Genomic DNA, 22,811 nt, shown 5'->3' with positions numbered 1-22,811 from the left:
CTTAAATAAAAATGTTGGTTTTTTAAATCATTTCTCCAACTTTGAACTGGAAATATTCAAAATAATTCGAAAAAACTTCACCGTCTTCGAGTTTTAGTTCTTCGAAGTGATTGAGGGCGACGAATACATCTCTCTAAAAGTAAATTCCAGTACCGTTTAGGTATATTTAATTAATTTTTCGCTTCTGCAATAACATCCGCTACAAAGAGAGCTATTTACATATTATTATTGTAAAATATGGAATGGTGAATGCAAATTTATAGACATATCTGAAGGGACCAATAAAACCAGATATTCAACAAGACAACTGAAAAGATGTGTGAGATGAAATTCGTGAAAGGATGAAGGCCAGAGGCTATACTATCCATGATACAAGAAAGATATTAAGAAAGTCAAGAGCCTGATCTGTAGTCGCAGGAAAGAAATAGAACAAAAAATTTGTTTCAACCATCACTAAACTTAGAGGGATTAATTCAAGCTGAAGTCATTACTTTTGAGATTTTTGTAATTTATTTAATCAATATTTTTTATGATTCTATGACTTCTACAGAAAATTATTTCATTTATCCTGAATGATTTTATGTTTACTAAATTATTGATTATGTCAATTAGTTGTAGATAAATATTTTACACACTTTCATTAAAACTCTTATATTATTTGTTTATCGCTGTGGACATTTCTAAATGGTTTAAGGTTGTAGACCGTACCCTTTTTAATAAACATTAATTTAAATAATTTATTTTAGGAAGTAAAGAGAATACCTTGAATTTAAAACTAAATGATTTTTATTCTAGTTAAAGCTGCCAATAATGAACCACATATGATCCTTGTTCGAATCATTAACTAAGTAGTTCTCCTTTTTATTTATTATTATAAACAAATATTTTAAAGAGGTTATTCAATAAACGCGTAGTTGAGCTATTTGTGAGAGGGTGCCAACAGTATCATTTATCTCGAATCTCCAACAGCTCTTAGACTGATTGACAAACTAAATTTATGTTTTAATTACTTCTCAGGATTGCAAACAACCTGATAGTTTAATTTTTTTAACTTGTTTTCATGGAATGTGCAATGTTATTCATCCTCTTGGCATAAAACAGTGTGAAAAATAATGACAGTCTAGAATAAACTTAAACAAAGAAAGAATACCATCGCAGGGAAAGGATTAGCTATGCGGTTAGCGTATTGAATTTCCACGCGGAGGTCTCGGGTTCGAATCCAACTGCTGACCCTTAGATTTTCTCTTCCTAGGCGCTTCTTACAGCTCACTGTCCGGTGATGGGGAGTGCACTGAAAAAGCTCCAGGCGCCAATAACTTTAGATATTGACGCACCTTAAATCATTAAAAAAAACACCGCAATTGTTAATTGCCATTATTATTAGTAATTAGGCCTAATCAACCCCTAAGGTCAAAAACCTGAACGTGGCTTTATTCAGTGCACTGCCGGCTTCCGTTCTTGTTCTCTCGTTACAAATAATCCTGTTCAGTCAATGGGCAGTGACTTGTTAGAAGCTCCTGGGTGATAAAATCTAAACGCAACCAGCTAGCTACATTCGAAACTCATCTCTACTCGTACCTTACCTTTTTTAAATTTGGAAGTTATTTTTAATTCGTTTGTTTTTTTTTAGTTTGCTGCAAAAACGTTTTTTGGCTGTTTGAGTTTGTATTGCTGAATAAAATAATTACTGAAGAGTTGAGATTGACAAAGATGTTGAACATTTCTCTAAGTGCTCCAATAAATTGATTCTCCAATCAGCAAAAAAAAACGTGGCCTCTATCGCCGGTATAATAAATTTTTTTGGAGAATCTGCCAATAAATTAGGACAGAACTCTGTTTTGTATGCAACAGATCAGGACAATCAAGGTACATTAGTTAACTGGATTACTTGGAAATTACTTTTTATTGACCTTGTTCAGATGTTGAAAAAATGACGCCATACGTTTAGCACCTACTAACATAAACAGGAATAACTAAAATACTTCAATTATCAGCTCACTTTTCAGCTATACTGAAAAATGTGTAGATAATACCTACATTTTCTGCACCATCTCAAGCAAATTATTACTTTAATATGAGCTTATTTAATTTTTATTATCGATTTTTTGTTTTATCATCGAAAATTTTCTATATAAAAATTCGGTCAAGGTTTTAGGTAAAAATTAATTCATTAAGTTTATAGCTTTGTTTAATCACTTAATTAAAAGGATAGTTTTTTAGTAATTGTAAATTATCTGCTCTATTTTCAGGAACTATGAATTTAAAATCTAATTTTATTTCCTTTCCTAGGCAATTTAATTTGAAGAACAAAGAACATCTAATAATTGGTGAGCATTTTCTAGCCGAATAATAATATGGTTAAATAGTAATAATGGCTGAATTAAAATCAGTAAATTTGAGGACTTGGAGTTAACATATTTCAGAATATTTAAATATCTCTTAATGCACAGTATTTTTGAAAAAAAACCGCTATATTTTATACGATTAAGTAAGTGTTATAGCTTACAATCCCATGTAAATGATAAATATCAATAAAACGATTGTTTTTCTTTGCTTTCACATTATTTTCAATTCTCGATTATATTCGAGTGTGAAAAATTATAGCAGCATAAAATACAACGCCGCTCGAATTATCTCGAGTGTGCACAGTTTGGCCAATTTAGCGCGCTCGAGTTAACTCGAGCGTGCACGTTAAGCGGTTAATCATAGGTTGCATAAAACAAAATTACTTTAAGAAAGAAATAAAAATAAAAATAAGGAATCAATTTTGTGTTACCTACTTAAAAGATGTAATTTTTTGTAATTGCCTAACTATAGCCAGGACTTCGTGATAGATGTAGTAAAAAATAGTTAATTATTTAACGTATTTGCCAAATACAAGTACAATACTTTTAATTATACTCGTATTTATCAAACACTTAACATTGAATAAAATAATAAATTTAATAACATCAAAATTGTAAAAGAGAAACAGGCACTTAAGTGCTTTAAAAATTATTGATTTTTGTAACACCCCACAGAAAATAAGAATGTTTTAGATAAAAAATATTGAATTAAAAGTTTTAAAAATGAAATGACGAAGTATTGCAGAATAAAGTTCATTGTTTTGGTGCAGGATTTCAAAACTACCCTCACCACACTTTCAATACATTCAGTACTGAAGTTGTAGACAAATGACTAGCAATCCGCAGCAAGAAGCTGTTAAAAATACTTAAAAATAACGAATTGTAAGTTGAAATTAAAAATTAATTATATTTGTTACATAAAAGATGCATGAAGTTAAACCTTAATTTTAAACATTTTAACGGTTGATAATGTACCGTAGTCGAATAAATTATTTTTAAATTAAGAAGTAAAGAAACAATAAAATTAAAATAAGAATTCCTTGTCACACTTAGTAACGTGCACTATCCAGCTCTCTAATTATAACCGTTTAGTATGCTTAACATACATTGCCCCGACATTCTGAACTAAATGAATAAATCAGATTATGCCTGCCTAGGAAGGAACTAGAGGAGGAAGAAGAAGAAGAAGTAAAAGAAACATTAAATTCAAAACGTGTACTCCAAAATAGAGGACATTCTAAGTTATTATTGGGACGAGGTTAACTCTGTAATACGGACCATGGAGGTAGCTCTACTAGAACGCTGCCTTCAAGTTGATAGTACTTATAGAAAGTAGAAATAAAATTAAATGAATGTTTTTTAAAAAAATATTTTGTATACCTTTCCTTAAGAATTTCTGAAAAGAAAACAAATATTGAATTATATTTATTTTTTCCTACTTTCTCATCCATTATAATTCCCTAAAGGTGAAAAGAGGTTAAATGGAGCTACTTGCCTAGAGATTGCAGCGGTCACTACCAAGTACCATGCTTTTTGTCAAGATTAACCATTAATTCTAGGAAAACTGATTCAATTTTAAGTAGGAAAAATCAAATTATACTAAATAAAGACTTCTTTATCTCTAATAAACCCCCTTTTTTGATGTGTTTCATTTTGTAAAATTTATCTTTATCTTTTCCCGAAATATCCAGAAAGTACTTCTCCCAGAAAAGAGTGTCTAACTCTCTCTCTACGAATAGTAAAGCAGAACCCTCAAAAACCACCATCGAAAGACAATAAACTGCCATTAGCACTTAAGATGTGAAAGGATACTAGTTTTACTTTCATCTGGTTTGGATTTTATTTAATGAGTTATTGCGATGTACATTAATCACACCAATCTTACAGTTGTACTTAAAACCAGTGTGAAAATATAATAGTTATAGATTATTACTATGAACTTGAGAGCGTCATTTCATTTTAATGGTCTTTAGAGAGTGTTTATACTATTCAACTGTTCTCTAAAATATCTGCACATAACGTCGATTCAACAAACAGAGCAGTAATAATTTCTTGTAGAAGGAGTCACTGTTGCAGAAAGTACTTAGTTTTGTCGGAAATTTAATAGATTTTCGTTTTAATTCCTCTGGAAACTATTACTAAACTTATTATTTAGTCAAACAAAGTTAAGTTTATGATTTAAGGAGGTAATAGATGAAAAAAAAATATTTGTACTTCTATGTTGCAAGTCAGAATATTGAAATATTCTATCTATCCAGATTAATGACACTACTTCAAAAATTTACACATTAATTGTTAATTTTAAAAAGCTTTATGAATTGGTTTTCGCAAGTGTTCAATTGTTTTGTGTACATCAGTTAAAACCTTATTGCAATAGAAGCTCTGATCATTCATCTATGACCACCATTATTAAAATACTCAAAGTAGATTTCATAATTCTTTCTTAACCGTAAGTTATTATTGTTATTATTATACATGAAGTAGGATATATTTTATATTAGTACAAAATTTGAAGGTGATACTATTTGGTAGTTATTTTACTGCAAGGGAGCAATTGATTTATGCTAATTAATCTTTAGAGACAATGAATCTTTGTTTTGAATTTGCAGTTTGAAAAACTTTATTTTCCAGATTTTCTGAGAAGTCAAATCTTTAAATTATTTGGTTTGATTGGGTTTTGCTACTTTTTTCGCATAAAATTGTTTCAAGGAAATTGTTTTCACCTAAGTTGCTGTAAGATAAGTCATGCGGATATTTTACATCAGATGTCTAATTAGTTTTTTCTTTTGTATGAGTAAATTTACTTTCAATCTTAGATTCATTTTCGAAAAAATCACCGTTAGCAAAATGACCTAGTTAATAATGCCAATAATATTTTGCACTTAGAAGATATTAGTCTGAGTACTAGGGCAATATTTTTCCTTGGCCCACGTTGAAAATCTGCCTACAGTCCCCACTTTGTAAATGGGTCTAATTGCTGTCAATTAGAGCTAATCTGCTAAAATGCTGCATAACTAGACCATATAATTCTACAACATCTGCAGGTAATGTTCCTATTTATTCAAGGATTTAAAATTTACTATTAAATCGATTAATTTACCTAGACTTAATATTTAGTTGTTCCTTGTATATACAATGCACAACATCAAGGCTATATATTAAAATCATTTACATTCTTATGACTTTATTTACAACTTTATTACCTCATAAAATAAAACTTTTCCTAATAAATTATAAATAATTACAGTAATTACATTGTCGTCATGTTTTTTACTTTAATGTCCGGTCAAAAAACTTAATTGGCTATATTTTTATCGCTAAAAGATCTTTAAAATTCCGGAATTAGGATTTTAACATAAAAATGCGATAAAGGTTCAAAATAGTGTTGATCTTCCTTTTAATAGCTGAAATTTTGAGCCTAAATAAAATAATTAAAATATGGGACTTTATAACTCTTGTAACTTGAAAAAAAAAAATAAATCTGAAGTTTAACAGAACAAATTCGCTGCTAATTTTTATCCCAATAGAAACTTTTAATAACTTAAAATTGTCTGTTGCAGCTGTAGACTTCCATTATTGCTTTCGATCATCATTATAATTATCATCCATAAAAACTTTTTAAGTTTTGAAACCAATAAACCTGATTTTGTCAGTTTAGCAATTCTGTGTAGTAGATAGATAATCTGCAATAACAAACACACTTCTATCCTTTATTAAACCCGATAATGTGTGCCAAATATGAAATATACTCTTTATAATTCAAATAAATAATTACGAGATTATATTGATTTTTATCTTTTCATTTAATTGTTTACATTGTCTGGAGATATTCTTGATAATGACCTAATAAATCATATAATGAGCAATAGTTTGAAATTCTGTATTAGTCAATTTTTTAGTAAACAATAACAATCGATTTTGACATTTTGATTTGATATATAGTAAATTTATACTTTTAGAATTTCATAAGTGAAACTGTCCCCAATGCAAGAATGTGACAAAATGGAAAATCTTTCTTTTGATTAATGACAAAGATTTTGGAATTAGTTTATCTCTAGAGCCAGAAAAGTGTAACTAATAGAATTTATGATGGTTCAGCTCTTGTTTATAAGGAGTAATAATATTTTTTGATTATGCCAATATTTCGAATTGGCATCGTGCTTGTAGGATGAATGATATGAATGTAAAATAATTGAAATATTATGAAGGCTAAAAATAAAGCTGTGTGTGAGTAGAATTGTAGAAAAAAAAATTAGAATCCTCAAACCTTGGTTTTTACGTTACAGAATTTTTAATTATTAATTTTTAACAAAATAGCTTTAGGTTCTTGGAGTATGCTTGGGGCAATCAACCCTAACCAGATGAATTCTTTGGCAATCAATCCAATTCTTTTTGTTTGTATTATAATCTTAATGCTGTGTGAGTCAAGCTTCATTTACAGATATTTTCGGGGTTTTCCCTTTCAGTTATAAATGCTTCTGTCTCCTTATTTAACTAGGTAGTCTGAGTTTTGGCTCTCAGATGTGTTTCTTTTATATTTCTAAAGTGATAATTGCTGATTTAAAGCAAACAAGTTCAGAAAACCGCAAGAAACTGATAAAAATGGGCTAGTGAAAGACAAATTCAAAGTATTATATTGATGAAGAACAGCTACTGATCCATGTCTGAGTTTAGATATCTAGGCGTTTGGCTTTCTTCAGAAGAGATCGTGCATTTGGATGTAAGGGAAAATATAAACCGAAGAAATGTAACAAGAGCTGAGCCAATAGATTTAGATGGGTTTCAAGATTCGTCAGGTACTTGATCAATTCTGTAGCACCAGGAGAAACATTTCTTAGAGATGGAAACTAATTCCTGAAAGCGGATCTTAAAGCTGCGTTGTGACCTAACTGAAACAATCTTCGAACTCTAAAATAGAATAAAAGAAGTTGAATAAGGATTTATCTTCAAATCTGCATGAAAACGCGCCGTATTAAAGACCACCATACTTGAATAATGAGTTCTCTTAAACGGGAATTTCCCAGATTTCATTATCCATTATCAAAGTCCATTGGACTCATCCATTAAGAATGAGTTAAGGGTAACTTACTACAACAACGCATATAAAATAGACTTCAATGAAAAGGTTACCAAACTTGGGAAAAAATAGCGTTCCTAGAAACTTTTTTCTTCCTTCCGTTTTTGTATAAATATTTAATAAATGTTATTTGTAATTTAAATATGTTAATTACTGTTACAAATAAATTATTATAACAGTCCGTTTAAAATCTTTTGAGTTTTATACTGAAAACATTGTGTTTATTGAACCCAGTACTCTTTAGAGGGTTCAGATATTTCCTCTCCTAGATAGTGATTTCACCACTATCTTGTACCTTCTGCTTACCAACCAACGTTTGCAATTTCTTCTGCCTATAAACTTTCAAATGGTAGCTGTGTAGCTAAGTAGTTGGATTGCTTTCGATCACTCTCGTCTTCCAGCATTGAACTCATTATTCAAGTATGGTGTTCTTTAACATGGCGCGTTTTCATGTAGATTTGAAGATAAATCCTTACTGCACACAATAGTAGCAGTAGTTAGTTTATTGAGAACTGTCAGGTTCTGAGGTCATTGCTTACAGAGAACTTGCGTCCATTCTACACTTGGAAACCCAATCAAAAGTGTCCACAATCGCACACTTTCTTTTGTCAAAAACAGTAAAAGATGGTAAATATATATATATATGTTTATATAAATAGAAATAATTTATAAAAGCGGATGCTACTTAAATACATTAACACTTGGGTACAACAATATAGTTTAATTTATTCATGAATTTTAAGAAATTGTACTGTCAGAGAGAGGGAGGGAAAAAATATCAATTTAAAAATAAAAAAAAAACATTTTAATGAACATTAGTTTTCATTAAGTGGTTTAACATTAATTATTTACCATTTATTCACCACAAATTATTGCCACCTTGATCTAAATTTCCATATATATAAAACTATTTATGTTAAAGCTCAGTAAGTATCGCAATTACTGGAGTATTATTAACAGTATTAAGTTTTTCCTGTAACAAAAACAAGAAAAAAGAAAGAAAAAGTCTTTTGTAATCAAAATTTAAGAAAAGAATGAAGATTAAAATTGTTTAAGAAAAAAATGAAGATGTACCCTGAAAAAAACGTTCTCTATGAATAAATTCAAGTAGTAAAATTTTTGTATAAAGTGCCGAAATAATTTAACGTTAGCTGTTATAATAATTACCACCCATTAGTGTATAAATAAATTTTAAACAGCAATTTTAGGCCTTGTTGTAATTATTTAAAATAATTATAAAAATATTCAAAAATTGTTTTTCTGCAAAGTGGTCTCATTGCTGACGCACATACAATATCATTTTTTGTAAAATATATAAAATTGATAATTGTGAGTAAGTTCTTGTATATATTAGGACCCTACTTCTAGATTTCCAAACTTTATTTGTTAGCAAAGATCGATAGTTGGAATTCCCCGGAATGGTTTTAGATGGTCCAGTGGAACAGGTTTCCTGTTTAACATTCAGCGCCTCAACATTATGGTGCACAAGAAGCACATTTTTGATCGTGATATTGATAGTTGTAAGGCGCCAGGTAGCCGAGCGGTTAGAGGCGAGACCTGCAAAGCTAATATGTACTCGTATTGTGGTTCTGGGTTCGATTCTCGGTTTAGGCTTTTTATTTAATGTTTAATATGAGAACTTTGTAGTAAAGTATGTTTGCTATTCGCCTCCTTCCACGCCACCTAATTGCGGGCCGTAAAGCCCGCCTGCCAAAAATAGGCACGATTTTACTTCTTTCTTTTTTATTGATAGTTTTAGTCTGAAACAAACAGGCAAATCCAAGCAGCTCATGTGCTGCGGCTACTTCTTCTTAGCACAGAAAGACTATTAGCAAAGGCACAATAACTTAGCGAAAGTAGTGTAAATGTGCTTTGAAAATGTAAGGGCATACGAAAGAAAGATATCATATTATAAATGAAGCCTTAGCAAGGGCTTCGAATCTACTGTGTCAAAATCCAGTGGGATGTTGTCGTAATCACTAACTAAGAAATGAATGCAAATATATCAGTTATAGTCTTGTTTGATGCAGAAAAACTCAAGGCAGAGTTCAAAGAAATGGCTAAGAAGAGGCGCCAATACCAATAGCTATCTGAACTTCGAGAAATGTACCGGATGTTGTAATGGTAGCTGGTGAGTTGAAGTAGTTCCTGTGATTGTTTCTAGTAATGGGTAAGCGAAAATGAAGCTGCAGTTGTTGGATTGGCAATTGCGCACTATACAGAAAGCTGCATTTCTTGAACATAAGATGTAGCGCACTTAAAATGAAGATTTCCGAGTAGGGTAACTAATTAATGATCTTTACGTCAGCCTCTGGCCAGATTTCTTTCACTATTCCTACTGCCACCTGTAGAAAACTACAAAGAATATTGTGAGGAATTGATATTGTGAAAGCAAGGTAAAGAATACAATTTCGGATTGGATTGAATTTTAACAGAAACTCCGTCAGTTCTAATAAATATGTTTTACATCTGAGCCTTACTTAAATAGATTAACTTAAAAAGGAGGCCTTATGGTGAAGCATTCGGAAAGGATTCCCAATTTATCACCCGCAATTCAAAGCCAACAAATTTATCTCAAGCAATTATTCGCCGCATCAGTTTACTGTAATTCATGGCCTAAAACAATTAATGCTTACTAATTTTCGATAACATATTTTACAGATTAGAAGTAATGAGTGTTTTTCATTTCTTAAGATTCTGTTAGCTACTTTTGAAAGTCTATCACCTATGCGAGATTAATACGGAAATAATAAAACACTAATGGAAATATGTAATTTAAAAGTTAAATTGTTTACGGTAATATTTACACATATCGCAAATGTTGTCCAAAATTGATTATTTAAACAGCGTAACAACTGGTTAAGTTTAAACTAAACTAATTATATCATTTAGTACGTTTTAGTAACTCGAGTGGAGACGTTAGGTTTTTGACTTGGAAATTTGGATACTTCCATTGAATTTTTGTATCATTTTGCACTATATTTTAATTTTTGTCTATGTAAAACACAGTCCTAGCATACAATTTAGATTTTCTCTCTTCTGATTTTAAAAATTTCATTCTCATGATGTTTTACATAAACTCAAAGAGCTGAAAAAAACAATCAAACTAAAATAATGTGATGCAAGAAATTGTATTTCATTAGCAATCATATGTAGAAAATAAATTGTTAGTGCGGTAAACTGCTAGCGACTGATTGCTATAAGTATATAGCGGGTGATAAACTTTCCTAGACTCCTAAAAAGAGCTCCACACTAATTTAACCGTGACTTGAGCGTCACAGAGACCATGAACCCGTGGATACTGCGGATATGGAAGCATTTCTTGAGCCTACTTTGGGAATGCAGCCAAGGAAGGAGTCTTTTAGTCGCATACGCCTTTAGTTAGGCCGTATTCTACGAAGATAGGTATTGAGTGGTCAACGGACTCTATCCTGCACTTGCTCACGGATCTTAAAACTTTGGATGTAATTTGCGTACCCTTGTTAGGCGATAACATCGAGTTGGAGCTGGTACTATAAAGCCATATGCCGAATCAAACAAATAGGTTGGCCTAAACATAAGTGTCAGCCTTTTAAGTGAAGAATGTGGCTATCATTTCGATGAATTTTTTTTTATTTTCAAGTGTAGTGTTCACAAAGTCGAATACATACGTAAAAGTCATGGTAATATCGTCTGACCTTGTAGATACTAGAACAAAATGTTTACCTACCATACGTAATCAGCTAAAAAGAAAATAGTACGAAAATAAAAACTAAATCTGGAAAGCTGGAGAATAAATTAGTAAAATTCTATCTATTGTCCTGTGGCGCAGAGCTCTCATTGAGCAGTCCTATTCAGACAGGATTTCACTAAGTATAGGTGGAGGATTTCAGACTAAATTCCTCAAAGACCATATTACCAGAAAATGGAAGGTTACTCATAAAACATAGTTTTTCTCTGCAACTCAGTAACTTGTACCGTCAGGATTACTTCCTTCTTCAACTTTTGAAACCAGGATCTCGGTTGAGGAAATCTATCGTGCAAAAAGTGAGATAATTCTGGTCACCATCTAGTCTATAAAATGACACTTCTTCCTTTAAAAAGCCATTCCTTATCATTTATGAAGGAAATGATTGTTTTGTTCTGAGTTTTTTTTACACGAATTGCAGATTAAGTTAATTTTAACGTCAAAAAGAAATTACGCACTTGCGCTAATAATCCTTTATCCTAAAATCCACCCCATAAGGTGGTCATCGGAGTATTAACACACACTTCTGAATTGAAGTACAAGCGTATCATGTTCTTGAGAAAACTCAAACGTTGCAGTAGCAGAAGTTACATTGGAAAATATGTTGTCTTATTGCCATTTATTTGGTTACTGTAACTCCTTCAATCAAAATAGTACATAGGGTGCCATCTAAAACTATAAAATTCCTTAAGTGATTTCCTTTATTGTAAAACGTGGCTGGAATCAAACAAAAAACCATTTTTATTAAACCTGATTGTAAAGATCCTATGAGCAGAAATAAATCAGGATAAAGACAAAAAGTTGATTGCGATCAATATGTAAGTTACAAAGAGAAAAAAGAAACAGTTACAGATATATTTGCTTACACATATATATACAAATAATATCAGATATGCAAAGAACTATTCAAGGAGATCAATGTGATAATTTCTGGGTCGCTTGTGATCAAATAAAACTCCTAAACAGAATTATTAATGAAGGTTTATTTTTATTTTTTCAAATTTTTAAAAATACCTAGATTACTTTACTCGCATATTTATTTTTTAAAGTTGTTTAATGCAATGTTGAATACTTCGACCTTGTTTACAATGTTGAATAATATATTATCTCTGTTCACAATCTTTTTTTTTTCGAAATTGAAAACGTTTAAGTTTTAAAATTCTAAATACTATCAATCAAAATATAACTTTTATATTTAAAACTATCAGGCCCTTTTTAAAAATATTTTGAATATCGCAACTTTAATTAAAAAGGTTCCTTTAAAGTGGAAAATTTTAATAAATGGATTCCATTTTATTTGCTGGAAATAATGTAAAGTACTGTTGAACTTTTCATAATATTAGTATACCTGTATATGTAAAATAACAGAATTGGCTGCTTAAAAGTTAGGATGATCTGTTCTTGTTGAATCTATTGAAACAATCCTTAGAAATAACTTTTAAAATCAAATTTTTAGGCTTATGATTTCCAATTTAATTTGAATAAATATTTTGTGTAAAAAGAAAAATTAAAATACAGAATAACCAAACATAAAATTGCCCAACTAGGGGGGGTTACCCAGTGGGCCGGTGTATAGTTCTGATTTGGTTTGGCGGCATTCAGCAAATATTGTAATTTGTGAATTAGTGATAAAAGCCAGGGCTGCAACTGGTACTGGAAATTTATTCAACTTAGAGAATTAGAGAGCAAATTTTAAGAAAATTTTCTTATACATCGAAAATAACTACAGTTCCTTACTAACTGGAGCTCATAAAACCACTCGGCGATTGGTCCTTTCTGTAACCAATTGAAAAATATCTGTATCCTGGTCTGAGACTAAGTTCTGATTGATAAACATACATCTTTTCCAAGTAAAGTTTAAACTATTGGTTTCATTTCAGACAGTAAGAATGGTTACGGTATAGTATACTGTATCTTAAAAATAATATTACATGTAAGGCCAACTGCTTCATTTCACGCATTGAAGATTAAAAAAGGAAGTTCTTTCTTTGCTGAAATCATTGATTTTGTCCAGCTCTGCGTATCCAATAATTTGCTCATAGAATTTTATAAGAATCTACAAATTTTATGAACATGTAGATGTATTGCCTTTTTCACCCTCCTGGAATGAGCAAACGTTATAACATATCTCCTAGAAGATAACGGGTGAAGGAAGGTTTGTATTTTTAGAGAGGATTTAGCAGGTATTTTAAGTTATAATATTGGTTGGCCAAAACGCTGAAAAATAACTAACATTGATAAAACTATGTATAATATGATCCACCTGTACTGGTATGCGGATCTAAGTGCTGGACCAGGTCAGCAGAATTAAGTATCTTTTCCTTTGAAAGGAAAGCTACGAGTATGTTATGTTTTGAAGCTTGTAAGTCTTAGAAAAAGCTTTCCTGGATAAAAAGAATAAATTTGGAATAGAAAAGAATATGATATCTTCTAGATATATCTTTAGACTAGGCCTAAGATAAGCTACCAAATTGTATCCGGACATTTTGCCGAGGAAAGTGTTGGAGGAGCCTGGCGCAAAATGTACGAAGTTTCCGAGCGACCTAGACTAAGTTGGGAAGATGGTGTAGTTTGACTTTGTATGATTTCGGCCCTTGAGAAGCATCAGTTGGAAAACCAAAAGAAAAACCTGCGCTCATTTTTTTTTAAGCCAAGACTCGCCAAATGAGATGATGCTACAAATTTTCTACAAATTCTTTATTCTTACAGTTTTTAAACTGTTACAAGATTACACTAAAATGTAACCTTACAGGGCAGCCTACTCCAATCCTTATCCAGAAACTGCCTAAAACGAATTTATCTATAAAAGTTATTAACTGGAAGTCGTAAAATTTACAGAAACTTCTAGGAGCCGTAGTGTAAAGTGGAACTTTTCGATTCATAAATTCTCTAATGTAATAATAATATGTTTATTGATGAATTTTTGCAAACATTGAATAATATAATATAATTACAAACAACAAAGGCATGAATATCAGTCCGTCTGCCGAGATGTTGCTAATACAAAAACAAAAGTCTCCCTGAATATAAAAAAATTTAAAGATAATCAATAAAATAATACAAATTCTTCTGAACTTAAGCTTACTTCAATAATTGAACACCAAAACCAATTCCCATCTATACTTTAGTGCTTAACTATAAAGCCGCCAGTCGTTACCATTGAGAAACAATAGAAACTGGACCCTGTCCATTACATCCATCCCAAAGCATTTCCGCCGAAAACCACTCAGAACTGGACAAACGGCAATAAAATGATATGCATCCTCTATAGCCGACATATTACTCAGCGAACACTTATGCCGATCAGCTGTCCGGGTCACACAGTAATTTAATGGTAACACCTCCTCTCTAATCTTTAATATAAGCGACATGATCCTTAGCTTATTCTCATCACAGACATATAAATTTTCTATAAACGCAGAATAAAGTAAGTGCTGAACAAATTAGATGTATGGTACATAAAAGTACCATTATAGAGGAAATCATAAAAAACTAAAAAATATTCAATAAATTGGTTCCTTCCGCTAACCAATTTTGACCAAAACCATATTGATTTTACCTTCAACGATTAATCAAATTTCTACTTTCTGCAATTTTTTGATTTTTAGGTTGCATTGGATCCAATTAATTATATGAGTGAGGAAAAACTAGGTCACTATAATTTTCTTTCATTTCCCAATACAATCCTTCCTGCCAATTGACATCACTTCATCAAATATTTTTAATTATACAATTGCCATTTCAGTACAGTTTGTTAATAAAGTGCTAATGCGGATTAGAAACAGCAACGATAGAAGACAAAGGGAATGATGGAAAAACAAATGCTAGGGATAAAATTTGATTGTCCGCTTTGATTTTGAAGGGTATCTAAGAATTCGCTTCGAACTGGCCCCCACGAGTGCCAATACCAAAACTTGAGATTTGTTTTATATTTATATGAACAACCCTTATACAACTGTCCTACCGGACTGTTTTAATTTGAGAATGAATGAAAAGACCTTAAATCGCATGACTAAAAGCGTAACCGTTAATATCAGAAAAAATTATTATTTGGTTTGTAGCATTTGCAGAAAATCATTTTATATGGAATCTTAAATTCAAAAAGTTGACCCAATTGCAAAAGGTCTGACGGTTAGCGAGTGAAAGTTAAAAATCACACCAAGAAATTAAATGTTGTATGATTAACAAAAAAGAAAAGTGAATTAGTATCAAAATAACTACTTCTTATGGTAAAAAATTGGTAAAAGAGGCATCATTATTAATGCAATGTACCGTAAAATACCGGACATCAATAATTTCGCATAAGAATGTTGTTGTTGTATATTAGAACCTGTCCTCTCAGTGATTCCACTATGTGCAACAAGTTCTCTAAACTTGAAAATCCTTCGGAGAGTAAGAAGGACCATTAAGATTACAAGAAGCAGTTTTTTACAAGGAAGGTAAAGAAAGACAACCTACAACACACACTCAAAGAAGAAGGGGGAATTTCACAAGGTCATGGTTTTCGCTCCCCTCTCTTGGTGTTTTAAAGAGCGAGACCAGGTATAGGTCGCGCGCGCGCTTCAAGTTTTGCTGATAACCGATAACAGTGTTTATTACTACACTAGTGTCCTGGCTGGGTACAAGTCGATTGGGTGACCATAATGTTAACTGTCCTCTTCTTATTTTTCTTATGTTAAATACATTAGTAAAATCTTATTTATTGTTTAAACCATCAACATGAGTAAAAAATTTGATGTGTGTAAGGGAGTAAGTACAAGTCCATCGGGCGGTGGCTATGCCTATGATAATCCCGGATTATTGTTGGACAGCGGGTCCTACCATCATGGTGATCCGGAAAGTAAACCAAGGAATAGAGAAAGAAATTCATTTTGTACCCTAACTCTGGAATCTTTGCCAACAGTTGATTCTTACAGCAACAACACGGACGCTGCGAAGAGGCCGTCCCTCGGCGAACTTCATGGTGAACCTGCCTACATTAAGGTAAACAAACCTTTAATTAGATTCATTTTTGTAGTAGCTTTTTTTTTTTTCATCAGCTGGAGTCTAAATAAAAGAAACTCCTTTAAAATAACATCTTCATCAATCCTCGACAGAGAATACACCACATCTAAATTAACGAATCATTAATAAATTAGAAAATCTAAAGAAATAAATAACTAATTAAAATAAACAACTTCTAGAAATAAACTAGAATTCATACAAAAATAATCAGCTTTTTCCATCATTTGTGAATCACCAGAGTTATGGTTCAGATATACATTTTACAAAATGTAGTAATTACGAACTGGTACTTTCAATGAATTGAAGTTGAGGTCTAGCCTGGAGAGGGTGACTATAATGAATGATCTATGTTAAAGTGAATAAAATAACCCAAAGAAAAGTCAGAAAAGCAAAGCTCAGATTTGCTTTAAAGTTGGCAAACGGTACTACTGTAATAATTCCTTCCTGTATTTTATCCTATAAAATATTTCCGGTAAATTTTATTTACGGCGTAATCTGAGTGGAGCAACTATTTCATTAAACTGCCGAGTAAGTACACAACGTATTTAATTTGGGAGAATCCTCCTACTGTATTTAGCGATAAGCTGATATCCTTTGTCTTATCGATTCAAGTATTTTTCATCCATTCTGAGACCTCTCTCCTGCAGACCATTACCTTCCGCACCTTTTCTTGTACCCAGTTTTTTTGGGATGCTCACGTTTCCTTTTATCTCTTGGAATTTTAATTTTCAAGTATTCTGTATACTCAGCGGTCTTATGGAACTGTACACACTTCAACTATCTCATTTCTGTTTCCTGGAGAGTATTGCTAGATAAAATTTTACATATCAAATTAAGCCATGCTTTCAATTCCATGTTTGTCGAAGTTAACTGAAGTTATAATGTGTTCCAATTTTTCGCTATGTTATTATTATTATTTTATTATTTTTCACACCTTATAATACGTATTAATAACGCAAACATACATAATAATGTTAATTTTAAATATATATATGTATTTACAACAAAAAGTAGTGTGAAACTGATCCTGCCCGTTGAAACTTTTTGGTGATTCTTGTGCTCATGTAGTAGATTAAGCACACTATTGTGCTCTCCAAACTCTAAAAACGATCCTTTAATTTCGATAGTGCTATACATAGTTTTATTTTAACACATCCAGTTAACTTATTTGAGCAATATATTTATTTTATAAACTTGAGGTTATATGTATTTGGCAACTGAAGTGTAATCGTAATAGTAATTTTGTAAAAAGGAAAATCTCTTTTCTATTTTCTTCTTGAAAAATAAATTTGTATTGTATTTACATATACGTTCAGGAGAAAGTAAATTTTTCTTCACTTTTATTAAAATAAATCAAAGCTTCTTGCGCCAACTCTGCGCGTGAAATTAATATAATTTTATTCAAATTTTTATTACTCAAAAGACGGGAACTGTCCGTATATTTGTTTTTGAAATTGCAAAGAGGGTTTCACAGAAAGGGAGATGTAAAATACACCATGACTGTGCTTGAATAGTAAATTGTACAGCACTTAGTAGTACATCATTAGGTGTTCCATTGATTTCGATCTCTTATAAATCCTGTTGTTCTAATTGATTACCCAGCTTTAGTACCTCCCCAAGAAGAGAAAATTTGTTTTTTTTTAATAGGGGCTGCTTAATTCAATAATTTTCTGATATAGCAAAATTCAGCACTAGATTTCGAAATCGCCTTCTTGGGAATCGTATACATACCGATACTCGCATTAGCTCAGTTGACAGACTCTGCACCATTATTGTATAATTATTCTATGTTAGTTATGTCTAATAAATTAGTACGTAATCTTCATGCTATAAAGATTCCTAGATCCACGTAGAAATAATTCAAGTGCACTTTTATATCTCTGGTTATTTCTAAAATGTGTACATAAAATTGTGATGGAAGCAATCAGCGGAAAATTCAATAAATTTTTTGTTTTTTTAAAATGAATTTTATAAATAACCAAGTTAGGCGGAGAATTGTAGGGCTGGTAAGAAATTAAGACGATTTACTAGAAAGAGACTTGGCCAATTCAATTGTACATAACAAAGCACCTGACCATTACGACTTCATGTAGGTCCACTTCTGCACTAGAGAAACGACATTCTTTTACTAGTATGCAGCATGCTGTATCGTCTTTCAAAGCCTAGCTTAAAATTAATATTTAATAGCTAGTTTTATGAATATTTTAGTACAATTATATTTGTTTATATTTTACACTAGTCGATTACAATGGCTTACCTTTATGAGCTGTTAGATCTAACATTAGATTTCCGTTTATCTCGAGTTTTTTCTTTACTAAATATCTAAATTAAGTTCTTCGTACTAACTGCTACCTCACTCCTGTTGCAGACACGAATGTCCTAGCGTCTCCAGCTACGTTATCTGACCATCTAAATCCTGGAGCTCATTTCTTTGAACTTTTTGCATCGCTCATCCACACTTTTTTTTTTGGTATTTTTATCTTTTGTGTTCATTCCCAGAGCATTTCTTGTCCATCACAAACAATCCAGTCTAACGAAACTTGCATTCAGTTATGCATTAGTTCTTTATATCAATCATTGTTGACACAGTCGACTTTTCAACGTTTTATTCCAAAGGAGCTAAACTTGGATATGGTCGAGCTATCGGTTCCAAAAGAAAGATATATTTATTTATTAACGTTTTATACATTTTGATTTAATAGATCTGTAGAGCATTTTGTCTCCTAAGAATTTCTGCTGGCTAAAATAAAAGTTCTACTCTCAATTTTACTCTGTAGGATGTATAACATGGTGTCACTCAAAATAGGTCATCTTTCTTCTCAAAGAATAATTTCACTGTTCATTTGGCAGAGTTCCTCAAGCAGTACATATACTCGACTTATTCCTTAAAACCCCTTTGGTTTCCGTTTTCTCTTGTTTATAAAATGAAATTAGAACAAAATTTAGGGATTCCTAAGAATCAGCATAAATATTTTTGAAAGAAAATTGAATTACAAAAAACAAAAGTATTTCATTTTTTTGTCTTCATCAATCATTTGTTACTTAATTTTTCACTAAATACAACCTTTCACTCATGTTCATTTAATTGGAATAAATGCTCCGACTTTATTTCACTAAATAAATAATTTAATTCATTCATAAATAATTTTATGTTGCATTTATTTAAAGAAAAACTAGAAACAGAATTCGTTAATGTTTAAGAAATTTTTACCCAGTAAAAACCGGATTGATTATTGGGAGCATAAATTATTGCCACCCAATAAATCTTGGTTTAAAACAATAACACAAAAAAGAAAATTGTTAGCAGAATACTCTAAAAACAACTGTTTCAAATTAACATACAAACACTTAAAAAAAATGTCATTTAACTAATATTTATTAGAATGACAACAACTGGCTGAATAGTTTTACACTAAAAGTAATTGTATTGTTAGACTAAACAAGTAATAAAAATCATTTTCATTTTATTGAATTGAATTTAATGCTATCCAATAAAATCTGAGAGATTCTTTTGCAGTATTCTTTGGTGCTCTTTTTCCTTAAAGGTTGTTCAAGTATTTTGACCTTTTGTCAGTGTCGTATGTACATACGGGTTGCAGGAACGATGAGGGTTTCATGGATAGGAATGGTCGTGAAATTCTTTTAGTACAAGTTATGTAAATTGATTTATTTTTGTGGAAAAAAAATAAAAATTTAATGATTTATTATAAAGGCAATAAATAATCACAGTCGTTACATAAGTATAGTTGTATGTCGCAGAATATAAATTATTTAAATCCCTTTGAAAACGCTCAATGATTTTTTTTTTTTTAACTAATATAAAGAAACGGCCATTAGAAATTATTAATACTAATAAAAGAAAGAAATGTATCTTATTTCTGTTGCATGGAAACTTTAAATTAGTATTTGATTTGGTTGCAGACGGAAACGTTCGAAAAAAGATATTTAATCGGACTAAATATACATTGTGTATTTCATAAACGAAGGTTCCACAAGTTATAGGCAAGGACCTGAATGATCAAAAATATTCAAAATGATTTTCCAATAGTTCTTACAAAATGTTTAATACTGAAATGCTATAATCTTTATAATAGATCATAGTTCCAGAATTTCGTATTTTCAATAGCTAATTCACAATGGATATTGAGGAGATAGAAGAAAAAAGTTTAATGATATGGGGAAAAGAAAAATATTAATGTAGGAAACAGTTTAAAACAAGGCTGTTTTAAAACAGAGATCCAGTATCTTCAAATGAACGCTAACAAAATGAATTACATTGCAGTAAATCACGTTCACATAATTGGTGAACTAATTACCTTCTGTTGTATTAATTACTGTTCTCTCAGTAATACCTTTTTAATGTAAAATAACTTTGAAAAAATCTATTAGGTCTTCTTTACTTTTTATATATTACATATATTCGAGGGTGCTTGAACTTCTGAGTTTATTGGCGTTCATCGCCAAACTGTATGATTAAAGATAAATCTATTAAAAGGCATTTTACTATTAAAGGCTTTGGTTAGAAACCCGTATAAATTGTCTCGCGGTACACTAGCAGACTCTTCTATGAGCTTAGCAAATCTTAAAGTAATTTTCCCTGACATCTATGTCTATAACAAGGACTCCTTAGCTATCACCAGCATCAAATTTATGGGAAATAAGGCTTTCAATACTTTTAGCAATTGCTTTCCATCTATCACTTCCTTTCCTGTATCTTCTGATATAATTTATGCTATCAAACGACGCTCCTTTATCAAAGCAAGTCTCCGTAATTTAGTTCATTCGCGGTCCTATTCTTGGTTATTTGATGAAATATTATTGATACATTGTCTCCTAAACCGAAATTTTAGGGTAAACGTTATTTGCTAAACTTGTCTCTCTATCCCACTAAAATAAACTTTTTCTATTAGCTCAAAATTATTATTTTTACTGATTTAAGAAAATAAAAATTTAAAAAATAGTAAAAAATATAAATTTTATTATGCAAAATTTTTCTATTTATAAAAAATGCTTATAAATATAAAAACCAATTAAAATCTGTTAAAAGGAAAAGTTATCCCAAAATAACTATTAAGTCAGTTTTCTTTAATTTTTGCATTTTAAATATTTAAACAATTTTGTTTTTTGCAGTGTTGTGAAATTTTAAGTCATTCTATTTATTACTTTTATGATCCTTTTTAATTTTATTTTTGTTTAAGCATTGGAAATACGAGTTAACATTGGAAATCGTACTTAAATTATCTACGGATGCTTCAATTTCTATGTATTTTTTACAATGTTTTTATTTCAAGGACTTTGATTTCCAAAACCCACTTTCAACTCAGCTTTATGAACATTTGTAAATCGTTGTACTTGCGCCGAAATTTGAGAAGAACGCCTATTCCATTTTGTTTTGACAATTTATGAGAGCAGTTAAGGTTATTGTGTGTTTGTGTCGAGACTTTCCTAGCGTTGAACAGAGTAAAAACCGAAAAAAACATACCAACCATAAATTCCATACCCTATTTGGAAAGATCAAGGAGATCTTAATCACTGACTTGTGACACAAAAAGTTTGTCCACAAAAAATAGCACTTTAGCGAACTTTTTTTCGTTTTTCAAGATTTTATCTTTAATAAAAAACACACCATTATTTATATCTAACGCTTTGGTCTTAAAAACGTTTTTCCGATAAATTAGATTTTATGATTAGCGCTGCGATTAATGGATGTAGTAGGCAAATTTTTTAAATTTTCTTCACTAAGTTATGGGATGTAAATTTTTTAAAAAGTCCTCTTCCAATTAATTCATGTTATTTGTTTTTTAGCTATTTTTAGTTATTTTTTTTTTTGTGAGATGTTACACACAACATCTCATAAACTCGCAGAGACTTTGGATACGAAGAAATCGGAGCGGGATTGTTGTGACTTATCGCTGAGAGTTGTGACCCCGAAGTAACCCCCAAATTCATACATTCTTTTTTCTTTTACTTGCTTTCTATTTATTTATTTATTTATTGTTTTAATTCAACTTTCAAATATTTTTGTCATCATTGTTATTGTAAGCCTTCGGACAGAATCCCTCTAGGAAATCGAAAAATTGCTTTTTTATGACTTATTTGGAATTTCCTCATTAAGCACAATTCATCAATTAAAAGTACGATAGTCACAATAATGGTATGTTGTTGTTCACTTCAACTTACTTTTGGAGAAATTCTGTTGGATTTATTGCTTTGTTAGATTTCCCATCTTAAATTTTGACTCCTCTATTTTAAATTATCTGTGCTTTGGTCGCGCTAAAATGTTATTCCTTACTACGAAGCTTTACAGCCCAAAGAAGGCTTTAGCTTCTTTCTCAACCTTCCACCTCTCATCTCGGCTGCAGTACTTTTTTAATTTTCATTTTAGCACTTCATGATCCCTTTCCACATCTTTAGATTTCCTCTTTTCCTCGTGCTAAATATTGAAATAGTGAAATTTAAATGTTAATTGTTGTAGCTAGGGCAAGTATTTAATAATTATATTCAGGGTCTCTAATAAATCATTGCTTATGTTTGTAACCATTCAAGAAAATGCCTGCAAAAATGCGAATAATTCATATTTTTACGACTTATTTGATTGTATTATTTTTGAGCATATACAAAAATATTGCAACAGTGATTTAAAACAATCACTAGAAAT

The 22,811-nt window shown here is 30.9% G+C and overlaps 1 protein-coding gene across 1 annotated transcript in view; it reads left to right on the top strand.

Annotated features, from left to right (window-relative positions):
• Window positions 1–15,698: 15,698 nt before the first annotated feature.
• The window catches only part of NKCC (sodium potassium chloride cotransporter), a 32,317-nt gene continuing 25,204 nt past the window's right edge, over window positions 15,699–22,811 (top strand). Inside the window, exon 1 of the mRNA XM_074133162.1 lies at window positions 15,699–16,132. Coding sequence (XP_073989263.1) covers window positions 15,869–16,132 — 264 coding nt within the window. The 5' untranslated portion in view covers window positions 15,699–15,868. The remainder of the gene's footprint in view (window positions 16,133–22,811) is intronic.

Source organism: Rhodnius prolixus, unplaced genomic scaffold (assembly GCF_049639745.1).
Source record: "Rhodnius prolixus isolate KJV_2025 unplaced genomic scaffold, Rpr scaffold_10, whole genome shotgun sequence".
Taxonomy (NCBI): domain Eukaryota; kingdom Metazoa; phylum Arthropoda; class Insecta; order Hemiptera; family Reduviidae; genus Rhodnius; species Rhodnius prolixus.
The sequence above is the reverse complement of the archived record's forward strand: the minus strand, read 5'-3'. Positions and strand labels throughout refer to the sequence as shown.